Below are 21,112 nucleotides of genomic sequence, written 5' to 3'. Positions count from 1 at the left end.
TGTAAAATTTCACCCCTCTCGTGAGCAGAATTTGTTTTTGTTCTCCAGCTGTCAAACCTGGCTAAATGTCAATATGACAAGGCTAAATGTCAATATAACAAGGCATGTATTTAACCTGAAGTGAACAATTTAGAACATTATCTGGCAGATCCAGATTCCCAAACCTGACATTTTTGATACAGTCAAATCTTTGGAGCTACAATGTGTATAAGACAATGATACCTCCTCCCCAGTTTATGCCTTTCTTTGCATAATGTTTCAGATAAGAAAAAAATTATTTTTCTGTATTCTTAATATCTTCTGGAATCCCACAGTTTGACACTGGGAAATTGATTTTTCCCCTCACATAGCTGTGAGCATCTTTAAAAATCTATCTTTTAATACATTGTTCACTTTTGGAAAAATCCTGATTAAAAGCAGGCAAGATGGTAACCAAATATTTAAGAATATGCAAAAACAGCTTTTTCACTTCCTCTCAGCAGTGCCAGCACTACTCAGGGCATACCCATCCTCGTTGCATTTTAGCTCTGGAATCAGAGACAAAAATTGATAAAAATAGACATGAATGATTCTATTCCTTATGAAATAAGACAAATTATGCTTTGGGAGAAAATCATTTGCTATAAAGTATAAAATGTTTTAATGTTTATATCTTATAATAAAACCATGACATGTTTATAAACACTCTATCAGGCATTTTTACAATGGGGCCACCCACCGCTGACAACTAGAAACGCAATAAATATGCACAGACACACTGAGTATGAAATATACATCTTGATTTTATAATCGTGTGTGCTTTATTTTTTACACAAATGGAATGGAAGTGTTGAATATTTACACTTAACAGGAGTGTAAGCTGTGCAGTGTCTCTGTAAACTCCAGCCCAGGCAAGGAGTATTCCCACCTCCCTCCCATCCTGCACTACGGCTCGATGGAGAAACATCCTGTCAGAGAGAAGCACAAAACTGTCATATTGAAAGGATCTAACGGGTACAGCCTGGTGCACTCAGAAGTTAAGAAACACTTAGGAAACACAAACTCAAAAAGGAGAGAAGAAAAGTCTGCCATCCCATTGGGAGTCAACCTTGCCACTTGGTTGTCTGTCCTCATGAGTTGCTAGGGAGATACTGTACTCTTTAGATGATCTTTGTCTAAATTGTCCGCCTGTCTTAGCTTTGTCCTCAGCTGTTACAAGAAACTGCACAGCTGTACAAGAAATGATTTCCAAAGCACAGGTTTCAGTGAGGAAGGATATTTACAGACTTGAGTGTGTGTGTGGGTTTCCAACCACAGTCATTCATACTCAATGTAACATGTGTGTACATGGTATACATACCATATATACCATACATACACAGAAGTAAAATGTATATCACAGAATGCTGTAGGGAGTCCCCTGGCAAGTCAGCTGTCACAGGAGGTACTCCACATGCTTCAAGGGAATTGATCTTTTTCCCCCAGGAGTGACAAATTAATGTGATCAACTTAGGAATTAGCCTGAGTCCTTGGCTTAAATATATTTGTAGGAATTTAGGCAGGACCAAGACAGGAAAGAAGAGATTTCATTTCACCAGCAAGTCCATTCAGTCTCACCAGAGCAATCACCAGCTGAAAAGCAGAAGGGGCTTCACATGAAAATGGGAAAAAGAAAGCTTATGAATGGGAAAAAATGTCTCTCTCCAAACCAAGGTGATGGCATGGCTTCAATGAGGAGGAAGAGGTTTGCTATCAGAATAATTGGGGCCAGAGTCTGCCTTTATTGAAAGGAAGTGTCCTCAGAGCCATAGCGGTAGTGCTGGGAGTGGGCTCGCTTAGGAGCAGCGTTCAGGCAGAGGCACTCAGGCGCCGGCAGGGCCCACAGCACATGCATCATCGCTGCCAGGGCAACGGTGCAGGCTGGATCCGGGAGGCGGGCTGGAGCAGGCTCCAGGTCAGGGCCTCATGCTCAGCTTTGCTTTCTGGGCTGAGTAGGTGAAACGGCGACCTAAAGTATTTGTGTCATTAGTCCAGTGCACGGACTTGCTGTCTGAATCAGCCATGAGCCCTTTAGAGGACAGAAAAATCAATACAGGGATGTGCGGGAGAAGATGATCAGAGATGCGAGGAGAGGAGAAAGGACAAAAGAGGAATAAGAAGGGCAAAGAAACAGAGACTGAAGGAGAGGTAGACAAAAAGAGAAAGGGAATAGAGAAGGATTATAGGAGAAAGTCAGCAACTCAGAGATGGTGGGAAGGAAGAATAGGAAAAGGAGAGGAACAAAAAAAAAAAAAAAAAAAAGAGAGAGAGAGAGAGAGATGGAATTAGTCAGAAATAGAAGAAGGAGGAGAGCAAGGAAAAGAATGAGAAAAAAAAACAGAGTCTCGAGCCAGAGGTTGGAGAGTTCTTTCCTGGCTCGGAGTCCTGAAGGGCTGGCAGTAGGATCTAAGACAGCGCACAGAGGCACCTGAGTGCGGCTTTGTGAAGACAGGCTCTTTAAGCAGACAGAGCCAACCCAAGAATTTGGGGCTGGGAGAAAAGGCCTGTAAATAAACGGCCAAGAAATCCCGCAAAAGGCCTGCAAATAAATGGCCAACAATTCTGTGGGAGGAGAGCAAAAAATAAATGCCTCTGCACTTAGCTGACAAATGGAATTTTGATTTTGGTAAAGCTGAGAGCCCCGTGGTGCTACACATTGTACCAGAGCATGAAAAATAGCACCAGTTACACGATCTGGCACTTTTCTGAAAGGGCCCAGCATGTGTGAAGGTGACATTGCACCCCCAGCAAGCCTTCAGGTTGGAGAGAGCTCTGGACAAAGTTTGCAGTGTTAGCACCAGTCTGGCCCCAGGCTCCGAGTGCATTTGCACCAGATGTAATCTGGGTAACTTTCATGCCATTTCCATCCAAGTCATCAGATTTGCTGCAAAATACACCAGTTCATTGGAGCCATAGAGACATCAACATTGGGAAGTGCAAGACAACACAACAAATGGAGGTGTAAATTCTATAGGAAAAGACCCTCTCACCAATTTGCTTGGTGATTCTTCAAGCAAATATATATGTATCTATATAATTATATAAATCTACATAAAAAATCAGTGCAAATGCCAATTCTAATCTGAAAGCATCTACACTAGGAAAATAAATAGTTATATTACTACAAAACCAAGGGTTGGTGGTTCAATTTGATTGTACTCAGCCACAGCAATACTAGTAAATGGAAAGCACATCACACGACCCGCAAAAACATCTACTCATTAATGACAGTCTTTTAAATAAATGGTTGCATGCTCAGTTGAGAAACCAAAGAAGTTATCATGGTGGCCTAAAAATAGAGCTGGGATCAGGAATGGCATTCTGGTGGCAGAAAACTTCTGGGAGCAATATTGATGAAAGTAGGCCTTGACCTGAAACTGGCGAATTGCAGACATGGATGTATCTTTAACGTTTTGAGCAATCTAAGGAAGTCTCTGGAAATTTAACTTTCATGAGAGGGAAAATGCATTGCTAGCCCTTCCATTGGCAAAGGAAGCCTCAAGACTATGGGAAGATGCATAATTTTGCATTTCTGTGTTTGTTTTGCTGACTGCAGCCAGGCAGACAATGATGTTTAGTTTAAGATGAACAATGCCTGTTTTTGGAAAGAGACTCTCATTCTAAGCTCTGATGTTCTTACTGTGAAGAAGCCCCATCACACTGATGGCTCTATCTCTTGCTCTCCTACCCAGCCTACATGCTGGTTTGCTGCACAGTGTGGCAGAATCCCTGCCAGGTCTGGATGTACCCCAGAAATAAGGCGATGGGGCTTAGTCTGGGCATGCACAGAACCCAGAGTAGAGTGGTTATTATCACTGAAAAGTCTCTCTCTAAACACCATGGGCAAAAGCAATGCTGATGTCGCCATCCACTCTAAAGTGGGAAACTAACGCTTCTAGTTCAGTTTATAGGCTTTGGGAGGTTTCTTTTTTTAAATCATCATTATTATAATTGTTAAAAAATAAACTTGGTCCAGGTGCAGCTCCAAGAAAGGCAGTTCAATTGGTTGAGCTCAAAGTCATTACTTGTCTTTCCTTGTGACTCTATCACTTTGCCCTGTACATAGAAACAAAAAAGTCTGCACCCCTCACCCCCAACCAGACACTTCTCTTCTCTCTCTTCCTCAAAGAAATAGTGCATCTAGGAACAGATCTCCCGTTGGCTCTAATACCATCTCTGGATGTTACAAAACTCTCAGTTACTCTGTAAAACAAAAAAGTACTAATCCTAATTACTCATTGTTGGCCAAAATGCTAAATGGTCCTTTAAGAATTGTATGTCAGTAACTAGGAACAAAGTTATTCAACTATTTGCATGGCAGGCTCAGGTTATTTAACTAGAGAAAAGCAAAAACTTCCCTTTAGATCATTTGCATAAGTTTGTCTCTGAAAAGCCATCAGCATAAAAAAATGCATTAACCAAATGTTTTCCAAAAATATCCATGAGGGCAACTCATTGAGGGATGTGCTCCATGAGAGTGTATCACTAATGGGGAAGGGAGGTGAGTGAGGAAGAAGTCTTTGTCAGACTTGAAAGGAACTCAGATGCTCTTAATGGATCATTGGCAACAAAAGGGAGAGTGCAACTTTCAGTTCTTGAATTTGATCATCTGCTGATGTTGCATACATTTAGTCTTTCAATATTAGTCTTTACAAAATATTTCACAAAACTTTTTTAACCTATAGAAATTTGTTTCTATACATTTAATATATTTTTATTGTATAAATTATTCTCATCTTTAGTGCCTTCTTTCAGTTTATAAATGGCAAAATAGGCAATCAACAATCATAAAGCTAATTCCAGGTGGAATCCCCTCCTGTCAGTGAGGTTAGTCCTCCATACACTTGCAAATTTTATGAAATGCTTGTCTTTGCAGATGCCAGTCAAAAAACTACACACTTATCCTTCCCTGATAGTATGTCGTCTCCAAAGGGACTCCTTTCTTTTTTCCTTCTTTCTTTCATTTGCTTGTTAAGAAATCAAAAGATGTGCATAGTTATAAAATTCGAAGTGTACCAATTACAGATGTGGGTAATGGGAAGGTTGGTGAGGTTCGAGTGCTGGCAATTTTTCTTTAAAGCAAAAGACACAGAGAGCTCTGCAGCTAAATCAGCTCTGGACATCAGCTGGGGTGAGGAGGCTCTCATCTCTTGGGCAGAAAGCCTGTCAGAGGTTCATCCCTACACCTGGCACTTTGAGCAAACCAAAGCCTTCCTTCATACTGCAATGTCTTTTCTGTCCCACCCTTTGGCCCCTCTGTTTCCTTCATGGCTTCATACAGTTTGTGTTGTACATTCATAAGAATTCACATTGACTGCAAAAACATAAATGCAACAAAAACATAAAAGCCTCCAAGTAGTATGTTATATATATTTTGTTCTTCTAAATGCTCTTCTGTCGTTGTCAGAGGCGCAGTAGCTAATTTATAACTTTTCCTTTGAGGGAATCCAGATGAAAGGCCCAGATTGCTCTTCAATAACAAGCTTGCATTGGTTATATATATCTTCTAAAGTATCTCCTTGGACAATAGCTATAACAAAAGCAAACATCCAGAATTAGAAATCATTTCCCGGATGGTGAAGAACAATCATCACTCACACATTGGAGGCTCAAATCAGTAGCAGACAACTCATCAGGAAGCTTCATATCATTTTTCATTAGTAAGAAAAAGCAGAAAATTCACATTAGCAAAGTTACATTCATGATTTTTAAAAATGCTTTCAATGGATATCCTGGATCAGTAACAAATGCATCACAGTCTTTGCACTTTCTACATGTCTGTCTGTAGTCCTGGACAATGAATCACTCATCTATTTAACCAATATTTTATGGGTGCCTACTCTGAGCCAGGCACTGAGCTAGGCATTGATCAATTTTCAGACTGAGAGCTCCCCAGTTAGAAAAGAAAACTGGCCTCACAGTCTCTATATTTACTTACTTTGGCAGCAGCAGAAATTCAGATATTGTAGACACCGAGGAAATAATAAAGATTTTAGAAGGAAGTTTAGTTAACCTCCCAACCTTCAAAGCCCTTAATAGGAAAACCCAATCATTCCCCAAATCTCTGGTAAATTGAGATTTTACCATACAGGGCTATTCATATTGAGAATACCGTAAGCCACTATTTATAAGGAACATAAATAGGAAGAAATATAAACAAACTGATCAGTTGTATATTTCCTAAAACACTAAGTCACTTGGAGTAGATTTTAGTACATTTTGTTGTCTCATTTGAACAAAACTATCTTGTAGAAAGATTTCCAAAACACATCAATATTATTCATATGACACTATGTCTTAAAAATAAATTACTACTGAAAGATGATTTAGATATTTAAAAATAATCCTCAGAATATATTAATTATTGTATTGTATACCAAATATAAACCACTGTCAAAATGTACACTGTTTTGATTGTTTTTCCTACGTGGATGTTCTTTTAGGATGAAACATAGCTCATTTCTTGGTTATTGACAGAAAGATTACTTAATATTACCTGATTTAAGATATTTACAAACTGTTAAGACATTGACACTTTCTATATTCTGAATGAAGTAAAAAATAAAACATCTAACTTCACATATGGTAATCCAGGAAGAAAGTTCTTGGGTTTTATTTTTTTATTTATTTTTTATTTTTTGAGATAGAATTTCACTCTTGTCATCCAGGCTGGAGTGTAGTAGCACAATCTCGGCTCACTGCAACCTCTGCCTCCCAGGTTCAAGCGATTCTCCTGCCTCAGCCTCCCTAGTAGCTGGGATTACAGGTATCCGCCACCACACCCAGCTAATTTTTGTGTTTTTAGTAGAAATGGCATTTCACTATGTTGGCCAGGCTGGTCTCGAACTCCTGACCTCAGGCGATCCACCTGCCTCTGCCTCCCAAAGTGCTGGGATTACAGGGGGGAGCCATTGTGCCCAGCTCGAAAGTTCTTGTTTTTAAAACACTGGGAACCAGGTGTAAGGCAAATTTCACAAAGTCTGATTACTCAGTGTTCTATGAAAGCATATAGGAACAGAGAACTCAGCACTCAGGCCATCCAGGAGAATAAAAACTTCTATTCCCCTAACTTCATGTTTCCAAGGAAACATTTAAAAAGAAAATAAAAACCGTTTTTGCTTGAGACATGACACAGTGAACTGAAACATGAGGAAGAGTTTCAAGTGTCTTGTTCACATGCTGCTGCTGGGTGATGGGGACACTGACGACGGCTCATGGAGCAGGGAACGGAGGCCTCCAGGCTTCTCAAGAGGAACTGCTTTGGACACTGACCATTTTGAGCCCTAAAATTTTGTTTTTCAAGTTTTCTGATGGTATCAGGGACATAGTTAATGAGGTAGCAGTGCCTAAAATCCTTTTCATGGTAGGAGACAGCTCAGGGGCATCTGCTGCCCATAGTTTTGGGTAGGGCTGGTGGGAACATGGGAGCTGACTGTAGCTGAACTCTCAGGAGAACCCAGGGCTTTGCGTCAAAATGGGTGAAGCAGAGGGAGACTCCTTGTAAATGTAACAGATATTAGGGATTCTTAACCGGAAGGTTTTAGGGCACAAGTACACCAGGCTAGAGCCCTCTCTATGCCAAATGTCAGACAATTTATCCCCTTTCTCATACTACCAGGGTAAAAGTGAACTTACCTGTAAAATATTCTCCAAATTCTTGTTCTAGCTTAATTGCTCGATCATAGGTTTTCTTGGCTTGTTCCTCTGTTAGACGCTTATTCATCTCCCTGGGAAAATGAGGATTTGTATTAGAACATAAAGGGAATGTTCCAAATCCTAAAAAATTAAAATGTATGGCAAGAATAAATCTTGCAGAAAGCATAGTGTAATCTTAGCAACAGCTTTTTAGTCTTCATTCAGGACTCCTCTGCGCTGGAATAATTTCAGCAACAAGGACTCCCGGCCAGAAAGCTCATTCTCTCAAAGGGCAGTCTCTTGCTCCCACATTGGATTAAAGCCAAATATGTCTCCTTATGATTTGCAGTCACTGGTCCCTGTTCTGCAGGGACCTAATATCTACCATGGTAGGCCCTAGGATATTTCAGTAAAGTGCTTAAGTGTGTCTTGAGGCTTCTACTTCTTCAGAATAAACTGTCCTGTTGCTTCATCTATCCCCTCATTTGATGTGATTTCTAAATCTGAACTTTCCTGGTCACCCTTTCTTGGAGTTTGTTCTAGTGTATCTCAGACTCTCTGAAATGTGGGAGAGTAGAATGGTAGTTATCAGAGACTGGGAAGGGAAGGCAGGAGGGGAGATGAAGAGGAGCTAGTTAAGGGGTATTAAAATGCAGTTAGAGGAATATTTCAAAATAGCTAGAAGAGAAGAACTGTAATGTTCCCAAAACATTTCTAGTGATGGATATTCCAATTACCCTGATTTGATCATTACACATTGTATACAGGTATTAAAATATGACATATACTCCAAAAATATGTACAACTATTATATATACAATTTTTTAAAAGTCTCAAGGATAAATCGAGGTGGGAGAGAAATGAAACATTCTTGAATTCTCTCTAAAACCTAATCTATTGATTCTTAACTACTGGTAGCTTTATCTTTCCAGGTCTTCCAGGTATTTAAAAAAAGAAGTCCAGTCAAATACAATCTGCTTGGCTGATCAGGATGCATCACAGGTGCACGTAGAATTTCTGAAATCATTACTGTCTTGCATGCTGCTTAAGAAGCCAGAGATCTGGGTCTGGAAAATCTGGCCTTAGTCAATTCCTTTCCAGAGCAAGTAATGGAGGCAAGAAGGGACATGCTTAAGACTATGTATTTAACAAAGAGTAATCTGGTGTAAGAGCTCAAGGTTTCGGTTTTTTAAACCAATTTTTAGTTAGACTTCCTACTATACAAAGACTTGATATCTTTCAAAAGAGGCTTATTTGGAAAAAAACAAAATATTGATGTTAGACATTAATGTCTAAAATACAAAGAAGTGGGAATTTCCTGAACTCTTGTTGCTAAACTCATCTTGTCCTGAGGGGGAGTATGTATAATTTTTCTTCCAAACAGTCTCAGCCCTACATGCTGTGAATGGATGTTACTTGTGGGTGGAGAAGATGCTGGGCTAAACCAAGGGCTGCCCTTCAGAGAAAGATATTTGCTCCAGATGTCAAGAAATCATGTGGGCCAGGCACAGTGGCTCATGTCTATAATCCCAACACCTTGGGAGGCTGAGGCAGGTGGATCACTTGAGCTCAGGAGTTCAAGAACAGCTTGGGCAACATGCTGAAACCCTGTGTCTGCAAAAAATGCAAACATTAGCTGGGCATGGTGGCACATGCCTTTAGTCCCAGCTACTTGGGAGGCTGAGGAGGGAACATGGCTTGAACCCAAGAGGTCATGACTGTAGTGAGCCATGATGGCACCACTATACTCCAGCTTGGGCAATACGGCGACACCCTGTCTCAAAAAAAGAAATCATGTAGTTCTGGATCTTCTTTGACTTGACTGCCAAGAATTCCATCTTCTCTGAATTACCTTTTTACTGATTATAGCAATAACTTAGTTTAGGTTTTTATCCTCTAACCTGTGAATTTATTTTGTCTCCTTGACTGATCAGTAATTCTTTGAGGGTGAAGACCATGGCTTGTTTGTCAGCATGTGGCATGGAGTCTGACTCAACACTTATTTGTTGAATGAATAAGTGAGTAAATGAATGAATGAATGAACAAATGGGGAGCTAGATAAATAAACATAATTATAAGATAGTTGAAGACAGAAGTAAACACAGAGCATCATGGGAGCAGGAAGGTAAAAGCAGACCGGAAGTGACAGGGTGAAGAGACATTGCCACGTGGGAAGGGAACAGAAGTCAGATGGTGGCACAATATAAAAACAACATCCCTTTCCTACACATCCTTGATTTTATGCTCCTCTGAAAAGTCAGCTATGTATGTGCTAATAAGCTCTGTGATTTGATGTGGATGATGCACTTGAGAAATAATGTGTGTGATGATGTATCAATGCATAAATGTGACAGCTGCCATGCTTTTGTTCCGGCTGACCTAGCATTCACTCCTCCCTGGGGAATGGGCAATTCATGGCAGCTTTGCTCCTGGAGTAAAAGCCTTGGAAAAGAGTGAACTGTAAAGTAAACATCCAACATTTAATAGTTAGATTGCATTGGTCTGAATGTCACCATCATTGCGCTTAAGACTCATGAATATGGCTGCAGCAAATTATGTCAGATTCACTGTCCTCATTGTGAAATCCAGCCTTTAGTATGTTTAGCTTTCCTTGGTGATAAGTGGCTGTGACAGTGCCCTAAGGCATAACTAAAATAAGTCATCTCATAGTTGTGGAAGGCAGTAGACCTTCTCCTATGGAGTGCCAGATGGGACTGTCTCCGAATATCGCACTGGACCAAATGTGCCACTGCTGTCGTTCCCTCAGGCCTCACTCCCCTGGGAAGCCATTTATCCCACTGTTTACAATATGAAGATTTATTTTTCTATTTCTGAAACAGGCCTTTAAGATGGTTGTTCCCAGGAGGTAAGGACTATTTCTCTTCTCTTATTAATGTTAGCATTACTTATATTTATGAGGCTCTTTACAGATTATAGATCAATTTTACATTATGAAATTTGTACTTGCTTAATTCACTTTGTTCTATGCCCAACACGGTATCCTATATAAGGAAAAATTTAATACGTGTTGTTGGGGATGACAATATTAAGAATCATTATTTTATCATTAGTACATATTTTTCCACGTGCCAGCCATGGGAAAAACTCTTTATATTATAATTTAATACCTAAATTCATGGGGCTGAAGGTACTGCCAGTGACCTCCCAATCTTATTTTTTTTATCCTGGTAAGAATCCTTGTCCATTTTTTGTTTATGGGACTATATTCTGCTTTCAAGATACATCTCTGGCAATTTCCCCAGAGCTCAACTATGTATTTAACTTAATTCTCTCAGGCTGCCATTCCAGCTGCTGCAGTTTGCTTGGCTTCTTTGTCTTCAGAGGAGACACAGAACAGTTAGTTAATATCCTCTGCAAGCAATTGCTTTTACCGCTGGGATTAAACAATTTCCATTTCTTCAGTCTTTCCATAAACATTGTTTTCCAGTACTCTGTGGTTCACTCCTGAACTCTGTCAAACACTATGGTCTTGAGGCCTAGATGAAGGCAATATTTGATCAAGGCCCTTATGACAGACACATTGGCATTATCTCTTGCACTGTCATGGAAGAGGTGCTGTTTGTGTGTTCTATAATGATAAAATAGTTTTATTCCTTTATAATGAAGTACTTTTATATCTTTTATAATAATAATGGGTATTATGTATTGAGTACTTACCGTATGCCAAAGGCTATATGAACAGCTTTACTAAACTCCTAATCTTGTTATTTAACCTTTATACTAGCCCTATGAGGTTATTAGTGTGCCTTGTTTAGAGGTGAGGAGCTAAATCTTAGAAAGGTCAAACAATTTGCCCAAGGTTACTTAACTGATCAGTGACAAAGCAAAGAACCAAATCTTGCCTGATCAATTTTCAGGTCCCTGCTGGTAGCCCCTTCTTAGCTTCACCTTTGTGAATGGGGGTTGCCTATACTGACTTTACAGTCAGATCGTGAATGTCTGCCTACTTTGTTTAATGATTTTTTGAAAGAAGTTATTTCACAAGTCCTTTGGAGAAAAAAAACACAAAAAACAAAAAACAAGAAAAACAAGAAAAGACCCTGAGTGCACAGGTATGAAGCTACTGGCTTAAGTTACATATGTTTTACTGCCATGCCACTAAGAAAACTCTATTAAGAACAATGTTCTACGTATGTAAAGTTTTAATTAAGGAACATTAGAATTCTATTATAGAACCAAGGAAAATGCCAATGAAAAAAGTCTCAAATGTTGTCTGCTCTCTCTATAAAAAATCTACATATTTAAAAAGATTTACTTATGGACCTGCCTCAGAAGTATGAGACAATTAAAAAATGATTGCTTTCTATCATTTTGAAAACAAAAGCAAACCAAAAAACCAAACCAAGCCAAGCTATCCTCAAAACAACAACAACAGCAAAACCTCAAAAACTAACAAACAAAACAACCTGTGAAGTAAAACAATAAAAATCAGGAAACATTACTGAAGATGTTTTAAGGAATTACCATTATTGTTAAAATAAAGGGTGTGAAAAAAAGAAATCACTGACATTATGTTTCTAGTGGTTTAAAAAGCTTTGATGTATCTTTAAAAAAAGAGAATGCTGAAAAATCAACAATGGCATTTCCCATTTGTAAGAATTCCCAGCAAAGTCCTGTTAGTAATTTGCAGTATAAGATGGAACAGGGAGTTAGCTGGATGAAGGCCTCCAATGCCCTCTACTCACATAAGAGGTTCCAGAGACCTGGGTTTTATGAAGATGGCAATGGGATAGAGCTGGGCAACTTGTAACCGCTTGATAGCATTTCCTGATACATCAAGTATACAGTGTTTGCCCTGGTAGAAAGAGAAGAAAAATATGAAGTTAATATAGAAAACATGGCCATAATCCAACAAAAGGAAACTAATGTATGTAGGTTTTAGAGGAAGGTAGGGGATGCTAGATTTCTAAAGTCAGAAAAAGATCGCTGCAAAGAGTAAATAAAAATTGATACACAGTAAATTGATATATAATAAAAATCGATACATAGTAAATTGATATATAGTAAATAAAAATTGATCATTGAGTGTTTACAATAACTAATACTAACTAGCCCCCTACAAAGTGTCTGCCACTGGACTAGACATTTTACATGTATTCTCTCAGTTAAATACCTGATGTGACACACAAAGATGACATGCAGCCATATGTTATGTGACTGAGTCTATTCTTACAAAGTTTAAAAACCATCTCTGAAGACAATTGTCAAGAAGAAATCCCCAAATCTCTGAGGTAGGTATTATCAGCTGCATTTTATAGAAGACTCACACTAACTAACTTGCTGAATAATCTAGTGCTAGGAGCATGCAAACCCAAGTCTTGAGCACTAACAGAATTGTTGGTTGGAAAAAATAGACACTTCATTGTCTCACCCTGCCCAACATTCAATGTGGAAGATTGAGAATAATGTGAATTTTTCAAAGCGCTTGTATGTATCCTGTCTGCAATGTGCTCAATCTAGTGGAGGACAGACACAAAAATGGTTAGTTAACTTAAATATATTGGCTGGGCGCAGTGGCTCATGCCTGTAATCCTAGTACTTTGGGAGGCCGAGGCGGGTGGATCACCTGAGATCAGGAGTTCAAGACCAGCCTGACAAAAATGGTGAAACCCTGTCTCCACTAAAAATACAAAAAATTAGCCAGGCGTGGTGGTGAGCACCTGTAATCCCAGCTACTTAGGAGGCTGAGGCAGGAGAATCACTTGAACCCAGGAGGCGGAGGTTGCAGTGAGCCGAGACTGCACCATTGCATTCCAGCCTGGGCAATAAGAGTGAAACTCCATCTCAAAAAAAAAAAAACCAACTAAACAAACAAACAAAATATATATGTATAACATATATACATATATATATATATGAATAAATTAAATGCTGGCTAAATGCCAAGAGAGAAAGGCTTGCATGAGGTATGTAAATTTCATGTTGGTTAACAAATAAAAATGCTATTACATTATAGCACACCTCATTTAACTTGGCTTCCACCGCAATGAGTGCTCAGAGCAAGGAGCTGCTTTATAAAACATTTCTGGAAATGCAGATACATTTGCCACATCATATTCTACCTCCTGGAGAGAAATGTCCTCATTACCCTGAGGCTAGAATAACTTTATGCAAGAAGAGAAAAAAAGGTACTTTATGCAGATAGGAACAATCCTAAATCAACAATAAGGGCTAAAATCTCATCTATAATGTTCACATGAAAATGAATACAGTCCAGTGAATACTTGAACTCTTCTTATATGAGAAACCCACTAAGATGGTTCAAGCCGTTATTACTTAGGTAATAGACTTCAAGTTTTCTATCTGTGAAGTGCAGCAGCCAAGCAACACGTATAAATGCTGGATGATTATTCACCGGTCAGAACATTTCAAGTTAACGACATGAACAAAGAGGAAAATAGGTGCAATTATCCAGGACAGTTTGACTAGAACCAGTATTTATATAGTTGATAGAACTGAACTTTTGAGAGGAAGGAAAGAAAATAGATGCAACTTCTTAGTGTATTCTTAGATAGACAACAAAATTTCTTGTTTAATTCTTTAGCAGTACACTGGAAAAGGTCATGGCAAATCAAATCAATCCAACAAATATCTTCTCCTATGATATTGGTTCTCTGTTTTCACAGGAGATAGGATCCCTCTGTAGGCAGATTGTATAGCCACACCCAGGTGCCTTCCTATCCTACCCTCTCCTGAACATTCTTCTCTTTTCCATGCCTGTGAAGTTACCAGCAAGGAAAGAATTGCAGCATCTACACCTCCTCTAAGCTAGAACTTCTTTGAGCAGCGGGCTGGGCAGCCCTTCTCATCTATCTTCTCTTCCATCATGAGGATGCCAAGTTTTCAGAGAGAGAGAGAAAAAAATAATTTCCTCTAACAAAAGAATTTAGGAACGCTATCCCCTTAGTTTACAACCAAAGTAGTAAACCTGCCTTAATAAAATCTAGGTTGTTTATTGGGGCCTCAGATAGTGAGTCAAAGACAAAGCGAATCCTCATGAACTTCAAGCTGTTAATTGCTTTAGGTTTATAGATATCTCCCCAACCCCCTTCCTACTTTTTCTAGTCAGTGAGAACACTTTATTGAAGTTAGAACAAAGATTAATGACATTGCTCTGAGGTGATTCTCTGCTTGGATGTCTTAAATTATTTAATCAAAATTTACAATTGCAATCAAGAAAGAGTAATGACCAAAAAAATGCAATTTGCAACCTAGAAACCTTCTTCAGGGGGAGGTGTAAGAAGATTGGTGAACATACTCTTTCTGCTACAAATCTCACAGACTGCACACTGGTTCCATATAAATTGTCATTGTACTGGCCAGCTTCTATAAACTTGTGCTCTTGGATATCTTTCTCCATTTGTTCTCTGGAAATGACAAAGTGATAGTCTCTGCCATCCACCTCGTAGTCTCGCTTTGGCCTCGTAGTATCTTTAGAAAACAAAAAATAAAAAAATTAAGGTACATTTATACCATAAACTTGCTTTACACCTATATTCTCCACCACATCCTCAACACTGATATGTAGAAATATGTAGTATGAAGAACTATGACATGGTAACAGGTACTACTCTTACCCTCCCACCATGAGCAACTAAAAAACTGGACAAAATATATGAAATAACTGTTTTCAGGCATCAGACAACAGGAAGTACAGGGCTGTAATCTTTGAGAAAAGAGAAACATATGAGAGAGGATTCACCCCACCTCTCTGCCTAGAGGCCATTTTCAAATGGACAGTTTAGACATTACACACTGCTAGAAGACACCGGAGTTCAGTCAGAACCCATGGAGATCCCAGAAAGGCCACATTTTAAAAGGTTACTCTAGACTTACTCTACATCCATCTTCACAAAGTGAAAATCATATCACAAATGGAAGAAGCTGATGTGTCAGTAAATTATCACCTGCCAGAACAAAAACTTAATATTCTATAAAGGAACATAAAATTCAGACCTCAACATATATAAAATAAGATAATTGCAGTTAACATAGGACTAAAAATCAGCAACTCTAACCATTTCACCTAAATTTTTTGGTAAGAAAAGAAGGGGAAAGCAACCCAGCAAAATGAATAAAAGCTGTTAAAATATCTTACATCTTCGACTTACTTATTTTTTTCCTAGAAATATGTTTATAAAAATGATCAAAACTTCAGATACAGATTTATCCTTAAAGATATTCATTCTATTATTTTATAAGTAATAATTATAACACAATTACAATGATATTTTCATTATAATTCATAATAGTGAAAAATAGGAAAAAACCAAACTGTTCGGAAAGAATGATTAATTGTGATATAATACTCATTTGAAATAGTTATATAAAATTTTAAATAAGCAAAAAATAATCACAGGGAAAAATGGATGCATATAAAGAAAGAATAGATGGAAATGTACACAAATATTAACAATGATGTTATCTCTGGGTATTGTGTGGGATTTTGTGTACTTTTAATTTTCTTGTTTAACTCCCTTTTTAGTATTTTCCAAGTTTTGTACAATGAACACATATTGACTATCATAAAATGGTTCTATTAATTTAAAAAAAGAGAAGGAATATATAAGGTGAAAGGAAAAGTGGAAAGAATGCTTAAGTACTTTCTGTTTTCTTTCCCTCAAAAGTGGAAGAGCAAGCTGGAAGCTGTTGTAAATGACCTGGAGTTTCAGTTGCTCCTTCCTATCTGAAGACTTTCTCAGGATATGTTCTATGGCAGGATCTCTTCCCAGAGCCCTTGCTGGGAATTGTTTCATGAGATACAGCAATCATCCTAGTCTTTTGGCCATGTACTGGACACATACAATTCCTGCTATTCTTATGTATCTCATGCAAAATTTGCAGTACTGGAATGTTAGAGACACTTGAAAGCCTGAGTGTTAAAATATGTAGAATGGAAGAGAAATATCTGTTGGTATCAGATGTAAGAGCTCCATTATCTAATAAATTAAAATTTCCTGATGGACCTATCTACATACATAGAAGGTCTGCATGCATTTCTGTGTGACAGAGTTGGGGTATAGACGGGCTGAATGAGTGGAGAAAGTATGGTAGGGGGTTGGGAGGAGCGAAGGCAGAGCAGTTAGAATCTAATAAGGCTACAATCAGAGGGCCCAGGAAGCCTGACGAATATCTATAATGAGAAGAAAGTAGTTTAAAGTCTGTAATGGCCTAGAGGTCAAATTGAAGTGTTACACATCTTCTTGTCTTCATCCTCCCTAAACCTAGGACTGTCAACATGGGAAAGCCTGTTGGGTTTTGGGATTGACATACGGCCCTAAGTCATCCTGAGAGGATTTTAATATATGACTTTGTTTCTGATCTCTTCCGTCCTATAAAAAATAATGTTTCAGTGGCATTTCAATCAATCTATAAAAACATACTGATGCCTATCATAAATTCTATGCTGTTTTAAATAGTTGGGGGGCCACAAAGATTCACCTTTTAAGCTCCTGCCTTTTAAGGAGCTACAATCAGTTTAGAGAAAACATTATTATTTTTGTTAAATACAGAATGACACACAGCAGCATAAAAGAAAAGTGTTAGGCAAAGAAATTAAATAAGGCACTCAGCTAATCGGAAATGGTTGGTATTTGAATTACTGGAGAGACTACTGGAGGAACGCAATTACGTTTTACCATCTCATAAAGACTCCAAGCTCTTTTTTTTCCCCCTAGAGGAAAGAAAAATGACACTTACGAGGCACACAGGAGCCAAATTTATCAGGGAATTCAGATATCAAGTCGTCATTGATCCGATCCTTCATGGGCCCCAGGATAATCACCGGCCGGGTATAGTTTACTGCAGAATGGGAAAGGAAGATGGAGATAAAGAGAAAGACTTGGAAACAACTGCAAAACTGTCCTGCAAGGGTGATTCTTAACTGTCAGACAGTAAGAGCTGCTAAGGGCATTACTTCACTGGATAAATTACTCATACAGCCTTGCATAGGGAAATTGATGTTTAACACTCAGGAGGTTGGCAGTGCCTACTTTCTGGAATCTACTAGCAGGGAAAGGCAACTGCAGTATCTGTCGATGAAAAGAAACATTTAGAGGAGTTTTGCTTACTCTCTGGCTCCGCCTACATAATGTCAAAACAACTGAATATAGTCAACTGAGTGGGAGAAGAAAGAATCCAAACCAGCTGTTCAGCTATTGTTTAGACATGACTATAAAAAGTAATTGTTAGTAGTAATAACATCTTATGTTTTCATGATTTCTTTTCCCCAGATCAAAATACTCTCTATACTTTGATATGGTGTCTAGATTTCCTTGTATCTGGGATTAGAAGGAACCTGAAAGTTCACGGGGTACAACTCCCCATCTGATGTTTGAATTCTCTCTGCAATATCCTTGTCAATAGCAATTAGCCTCTGTATGAATGCCTCCAGGAAAAAGCAGCAGCTTACAGATAGCCTATGTCTTAGGCAGATCTGCTAGAAAGGCCTTCTCAATACTGAGCTGACATCAGTCTCTCAGGAGACTTTATTCACCAGTCTCACAGCTAGTGCTCTTTAGGTAATTTGAATGTGCTCCTTCCCATTGAGGACCACTCATCTGGAGGGCTGCATCCTTCTCTTAGGAGCTATTACTGCCCATACTCAGCAGGGAAGTTGTTTGTTTGGTGATAGGGTGAGAGAGACAGACAGAGAGAGAGAGAGAGAGAGAGAGAGAGAGAGAGAGAGAGAGAGAGAGAGAAGGGTGCCGTCTCAAGACAACGGAGTATTAAGCAGAGTTTATTCTCCTTAGTCCTTCACCCTTTCCCTCCTTCAATGATGTCACCTATTTATGTCCCAGAAATCAGGAATGAAAGCGTGCTGGGAAACTTACTTTCCTGCCTTGTAACAGGCTCATAGGAAAGAATGAGGTCTTCTTGTCCTCCTGAGAAGAGAAGAAAAGAAAACCACAGTGAACTAACAATCAGTCATACATTACAGAGACAAGCCCTGCTCTGAAATACAGGAAACAGACACAGCTCAGGGTTAATTCTCCTTGCTCTTTCTCCTTGAGCCATTCAAAAATCCCTTCATCCTCGCAAAACTCTTTAGCACTATTTTAGTATCAGATTTTCACAGTCATAACTCTAAGTAATAACTGGTCGCTAGCTATTTGCTGCAGGGCAATGACCTGTGAGACTGATTTCTGTCTGGCATTGAGAATGGAATGCCATGGCCTCTACACCAAGCATTACTACTTAAAAGGAAGCCATTTAGTTCAAGGAAAGGGTCCAGTTCAATAGTTGGCTGCTACATAATCAGAATTGCTGTACCTTTTATTTCATCTTCTATTTTATTTCCCCAAGAAGCACACTGTTCAAAAGCAAGTATATGCTTGTTTAATTTATGATATAAAAACTTCATCAGGACACTCAGGGTTTTACTCTAATATTAATTCATCAGGAAAATGCTGTGGGTCAATTAATGAAGATCAAACATTGAGGAGTGTCCTACACATCATTGGTTATAACTGCTGCTAAACCATGCCTTGACACTTCAGATAGAGAACTAAGGAAGACACAGTAGTAAAATGTCGGTCCCTCCAATGTCATTCGCTACAAGACTTCTGATTCAGGGTGGACCTCAAGTCAACAAATAACCATAGAAAGTAAATTGGTTTTTGGTATTTATTTTTTCAATCATCTATTTTATACAATTGATGAATTAATTGCTCAGAGGATTAGCTCAATTTCAGCTGCAAACCCGGAAGTGTTTGCATTTTTATTTGCGTTGACTAACCTTTGGAGCGGCAATAGGTTAGGGCTGTTGAAAAGAACTTTCTGTCTACTAGAAGAGATAGTGGAGCAGGAGTGGAATATGAGGTAACTTCTGAAACCAAAGGGCAATTCACCTTTGCTGTATACTCTCACTGCCCACCCCTGAAGCACGTTCATAGTTTATCAATGCCAGGTTCTCTTCCTTCAACAGCCACAGCACCAGGGAAAGGAGAGGTAATTTCTTAAGAAGAGTTAATATCATCGACTGTTTTGATAATGACTGATTTGGGAAAATTAAGCAATATGTGGGTATAGCTGTAAAGTCAGATGACTTCCTTGGAGGCTGGGTAGCTGCAATGGGATGGGGGTAGGAGTGTCTTACTTTTTCAAGTGTGAGAAATGGCCCCAGGCTGAAGTCATATCTTACCACAGCCTCAAGGAGGGCTTGGGCTCAGAATGGCGCCACCACGCCAAGCTACTTCCTAAGGATACAGAGAATGGGCCTTGATGCTCCTCCTAAGTGGTATCTACCCATGGCCACTCCAGAAGTGTTCAGGGGACTCTCCCTTATTGGTCAGGGGTTTGGTCAGTGAGGAGTCAGATTCATTATTTTCTGTACTCAGGAAAAGAATGATTCCCTTTGAATAAACTACTGAAATGTACAGAGCCTAGGCCAAAAAACGTGAAGGTGATTGATTACTAACCCCCAGTTATTTAAAGCCTGAGCTACGTAGAGGGTATAAGCATTCAAGGTTTTATTTTAGTATTATTTCATCAGGAAAATGCTGTGGGTCAATTAAAGAAGTGTATAAATTCTTGGGGAAAAAGTATAGTTTTAATGATAGAAGCATAGTAGACTAATATTGCAATTTTAGACTATAACTTTATGGGGGACATCTTCAACAATTAATGTGCAAGGGAAGAATCCTGACCATGGGATAACAAAAGCTTTAAATGTCAGATAACTCTTGGACTTCATGATTAGGCTGGGAGCTTCATAAAGGTAAAGACTGAGTTTCACTCCTCACCATGTCTCCAGTGCCCCATTGAGTGCTTGACATAAAGATGTCAACAAATTTGCATTCTGATTTAAGTCATGGGAAACAGGATGAGCAATTAGGCCAAAGGTAGGTTCTACTTTGTGTTTCTGTCAATATGGTCATTTAATTTTGGAAAGCATGGTTTTCTCTAAATAAATAGAGCACACCATGTTCCCATAAAAATCTCTTCCCAATGGCTTTGCAAATCATTCTGATGGAACGTTCTAAAGGCAAATCTTTAATAAGATATTTGATGTCAGCATATATGATTGTGATTCAGGAAACTAGGACAAAGCATAGCTTTGATTAATTTTGTTCAAGAGTTCTCTATCTGTCTATCCATCGCTTCTTGGTTTACTTCTCTAATGAAAGGCACTGGTTCTGGTTCCGAGCAGTAGTGTTGGTAGACAGCAATGGCAGCATCCCTTATGTCCAGGGCACCCCAATTCTCAAGAACTTGTGGCAATCAGGTACTGTGTAACACCCAGGAAGCCTGTGGGGAAACCCGTGGATGTGGGTATGACATAATTGCTGTGAATTCAGCATCTTAAACTAATTTTTACTTCCATGTCCAAGAATGAAAAGCCCTATGGGTAATGGGGAAGAGACAAAGGAGAAGAGAAAAAGCCACTGTGATGAAGGAGAGAAAAATCCTGTCTTTATGGCAATTTGTAGGCCTTGAG

The 21,112-nt window shown here is 38.9% G+C and overlaps 1 protein-coding gene across 10 annotated transcripts in view; it reads right to left on the bottom strand.

Annotated features, from left to right (window-relative positions):
- Nucleotides 1-616: 616 nt before the first annotated feature.
- DLG2 (discs large MAGUK scaffold protein 2) overlaps nucleotides 617-21,112 on the bottom strand; it is a 2,272,173-nt gene continuing 2,251,677 nt past the window's right edge. For 5 of the 10 annotated variants that reach the window (XM_030918836.1, XM_030918842.1, XM_030918838.1 and 2 more), the window contains 6 exons: nucleotides 18,507-18,557; nucleotides 17,374-17,475; nucleotides 14,933-15,105; nucleotides 12,360-12,469; nucleotides 7,654-7,745; nucleotides 763-5,548 (listed from right to left, as the gene is read on the bottom strand). In XM_030918836.1, the coding sequence (XP_030774696.1) occupies nucleotides 5,442-5,548; nucleotides 7,654-7,745; nucleotides 12,360-12,469; nucleotides 14,933-15,105; nucleotides 17,374-17,475; nucleotides 18,507-18,557 (635 nt within the window). In that variant the 3' untranslated portion in view covers nucleotides 763-5,441. Of the gene's footprint in view, nucleotides 5,549-7,653; nucleotides 7,746-12,359; nucleotides 12,470-14,932; nucleotides 15,106-17,373; nucleotides 17,476-18,506; nucleotides 18,558-21,112 lie in introns of all 10 variants that reach the window. The other 5 variants (XM_030918835.1, XM_030918840.1, XM_030918845.1 and 2 more) reach the window with 2 other exon arrangements.

This window comes from Rhinopithecus roxellana, chromosome 15 (genome assembly GCF_007565055.1).
Source record: "Rhinopithecus roxellana isolate Shanxi Qingling chromosome 15, ASM756505v1, whole genome shotgun sequence".
NCBI lineage: Eukaryota > Metazoa > Chordata > Mammalia > Primates > Cercopithecidae > Rhinopithecus > Rhinopithecus roxellana.
Note: the sequence above shows the minus strand (reverse complement) of the source record. Positions and strands in the feature narration are given on the sequence as shown.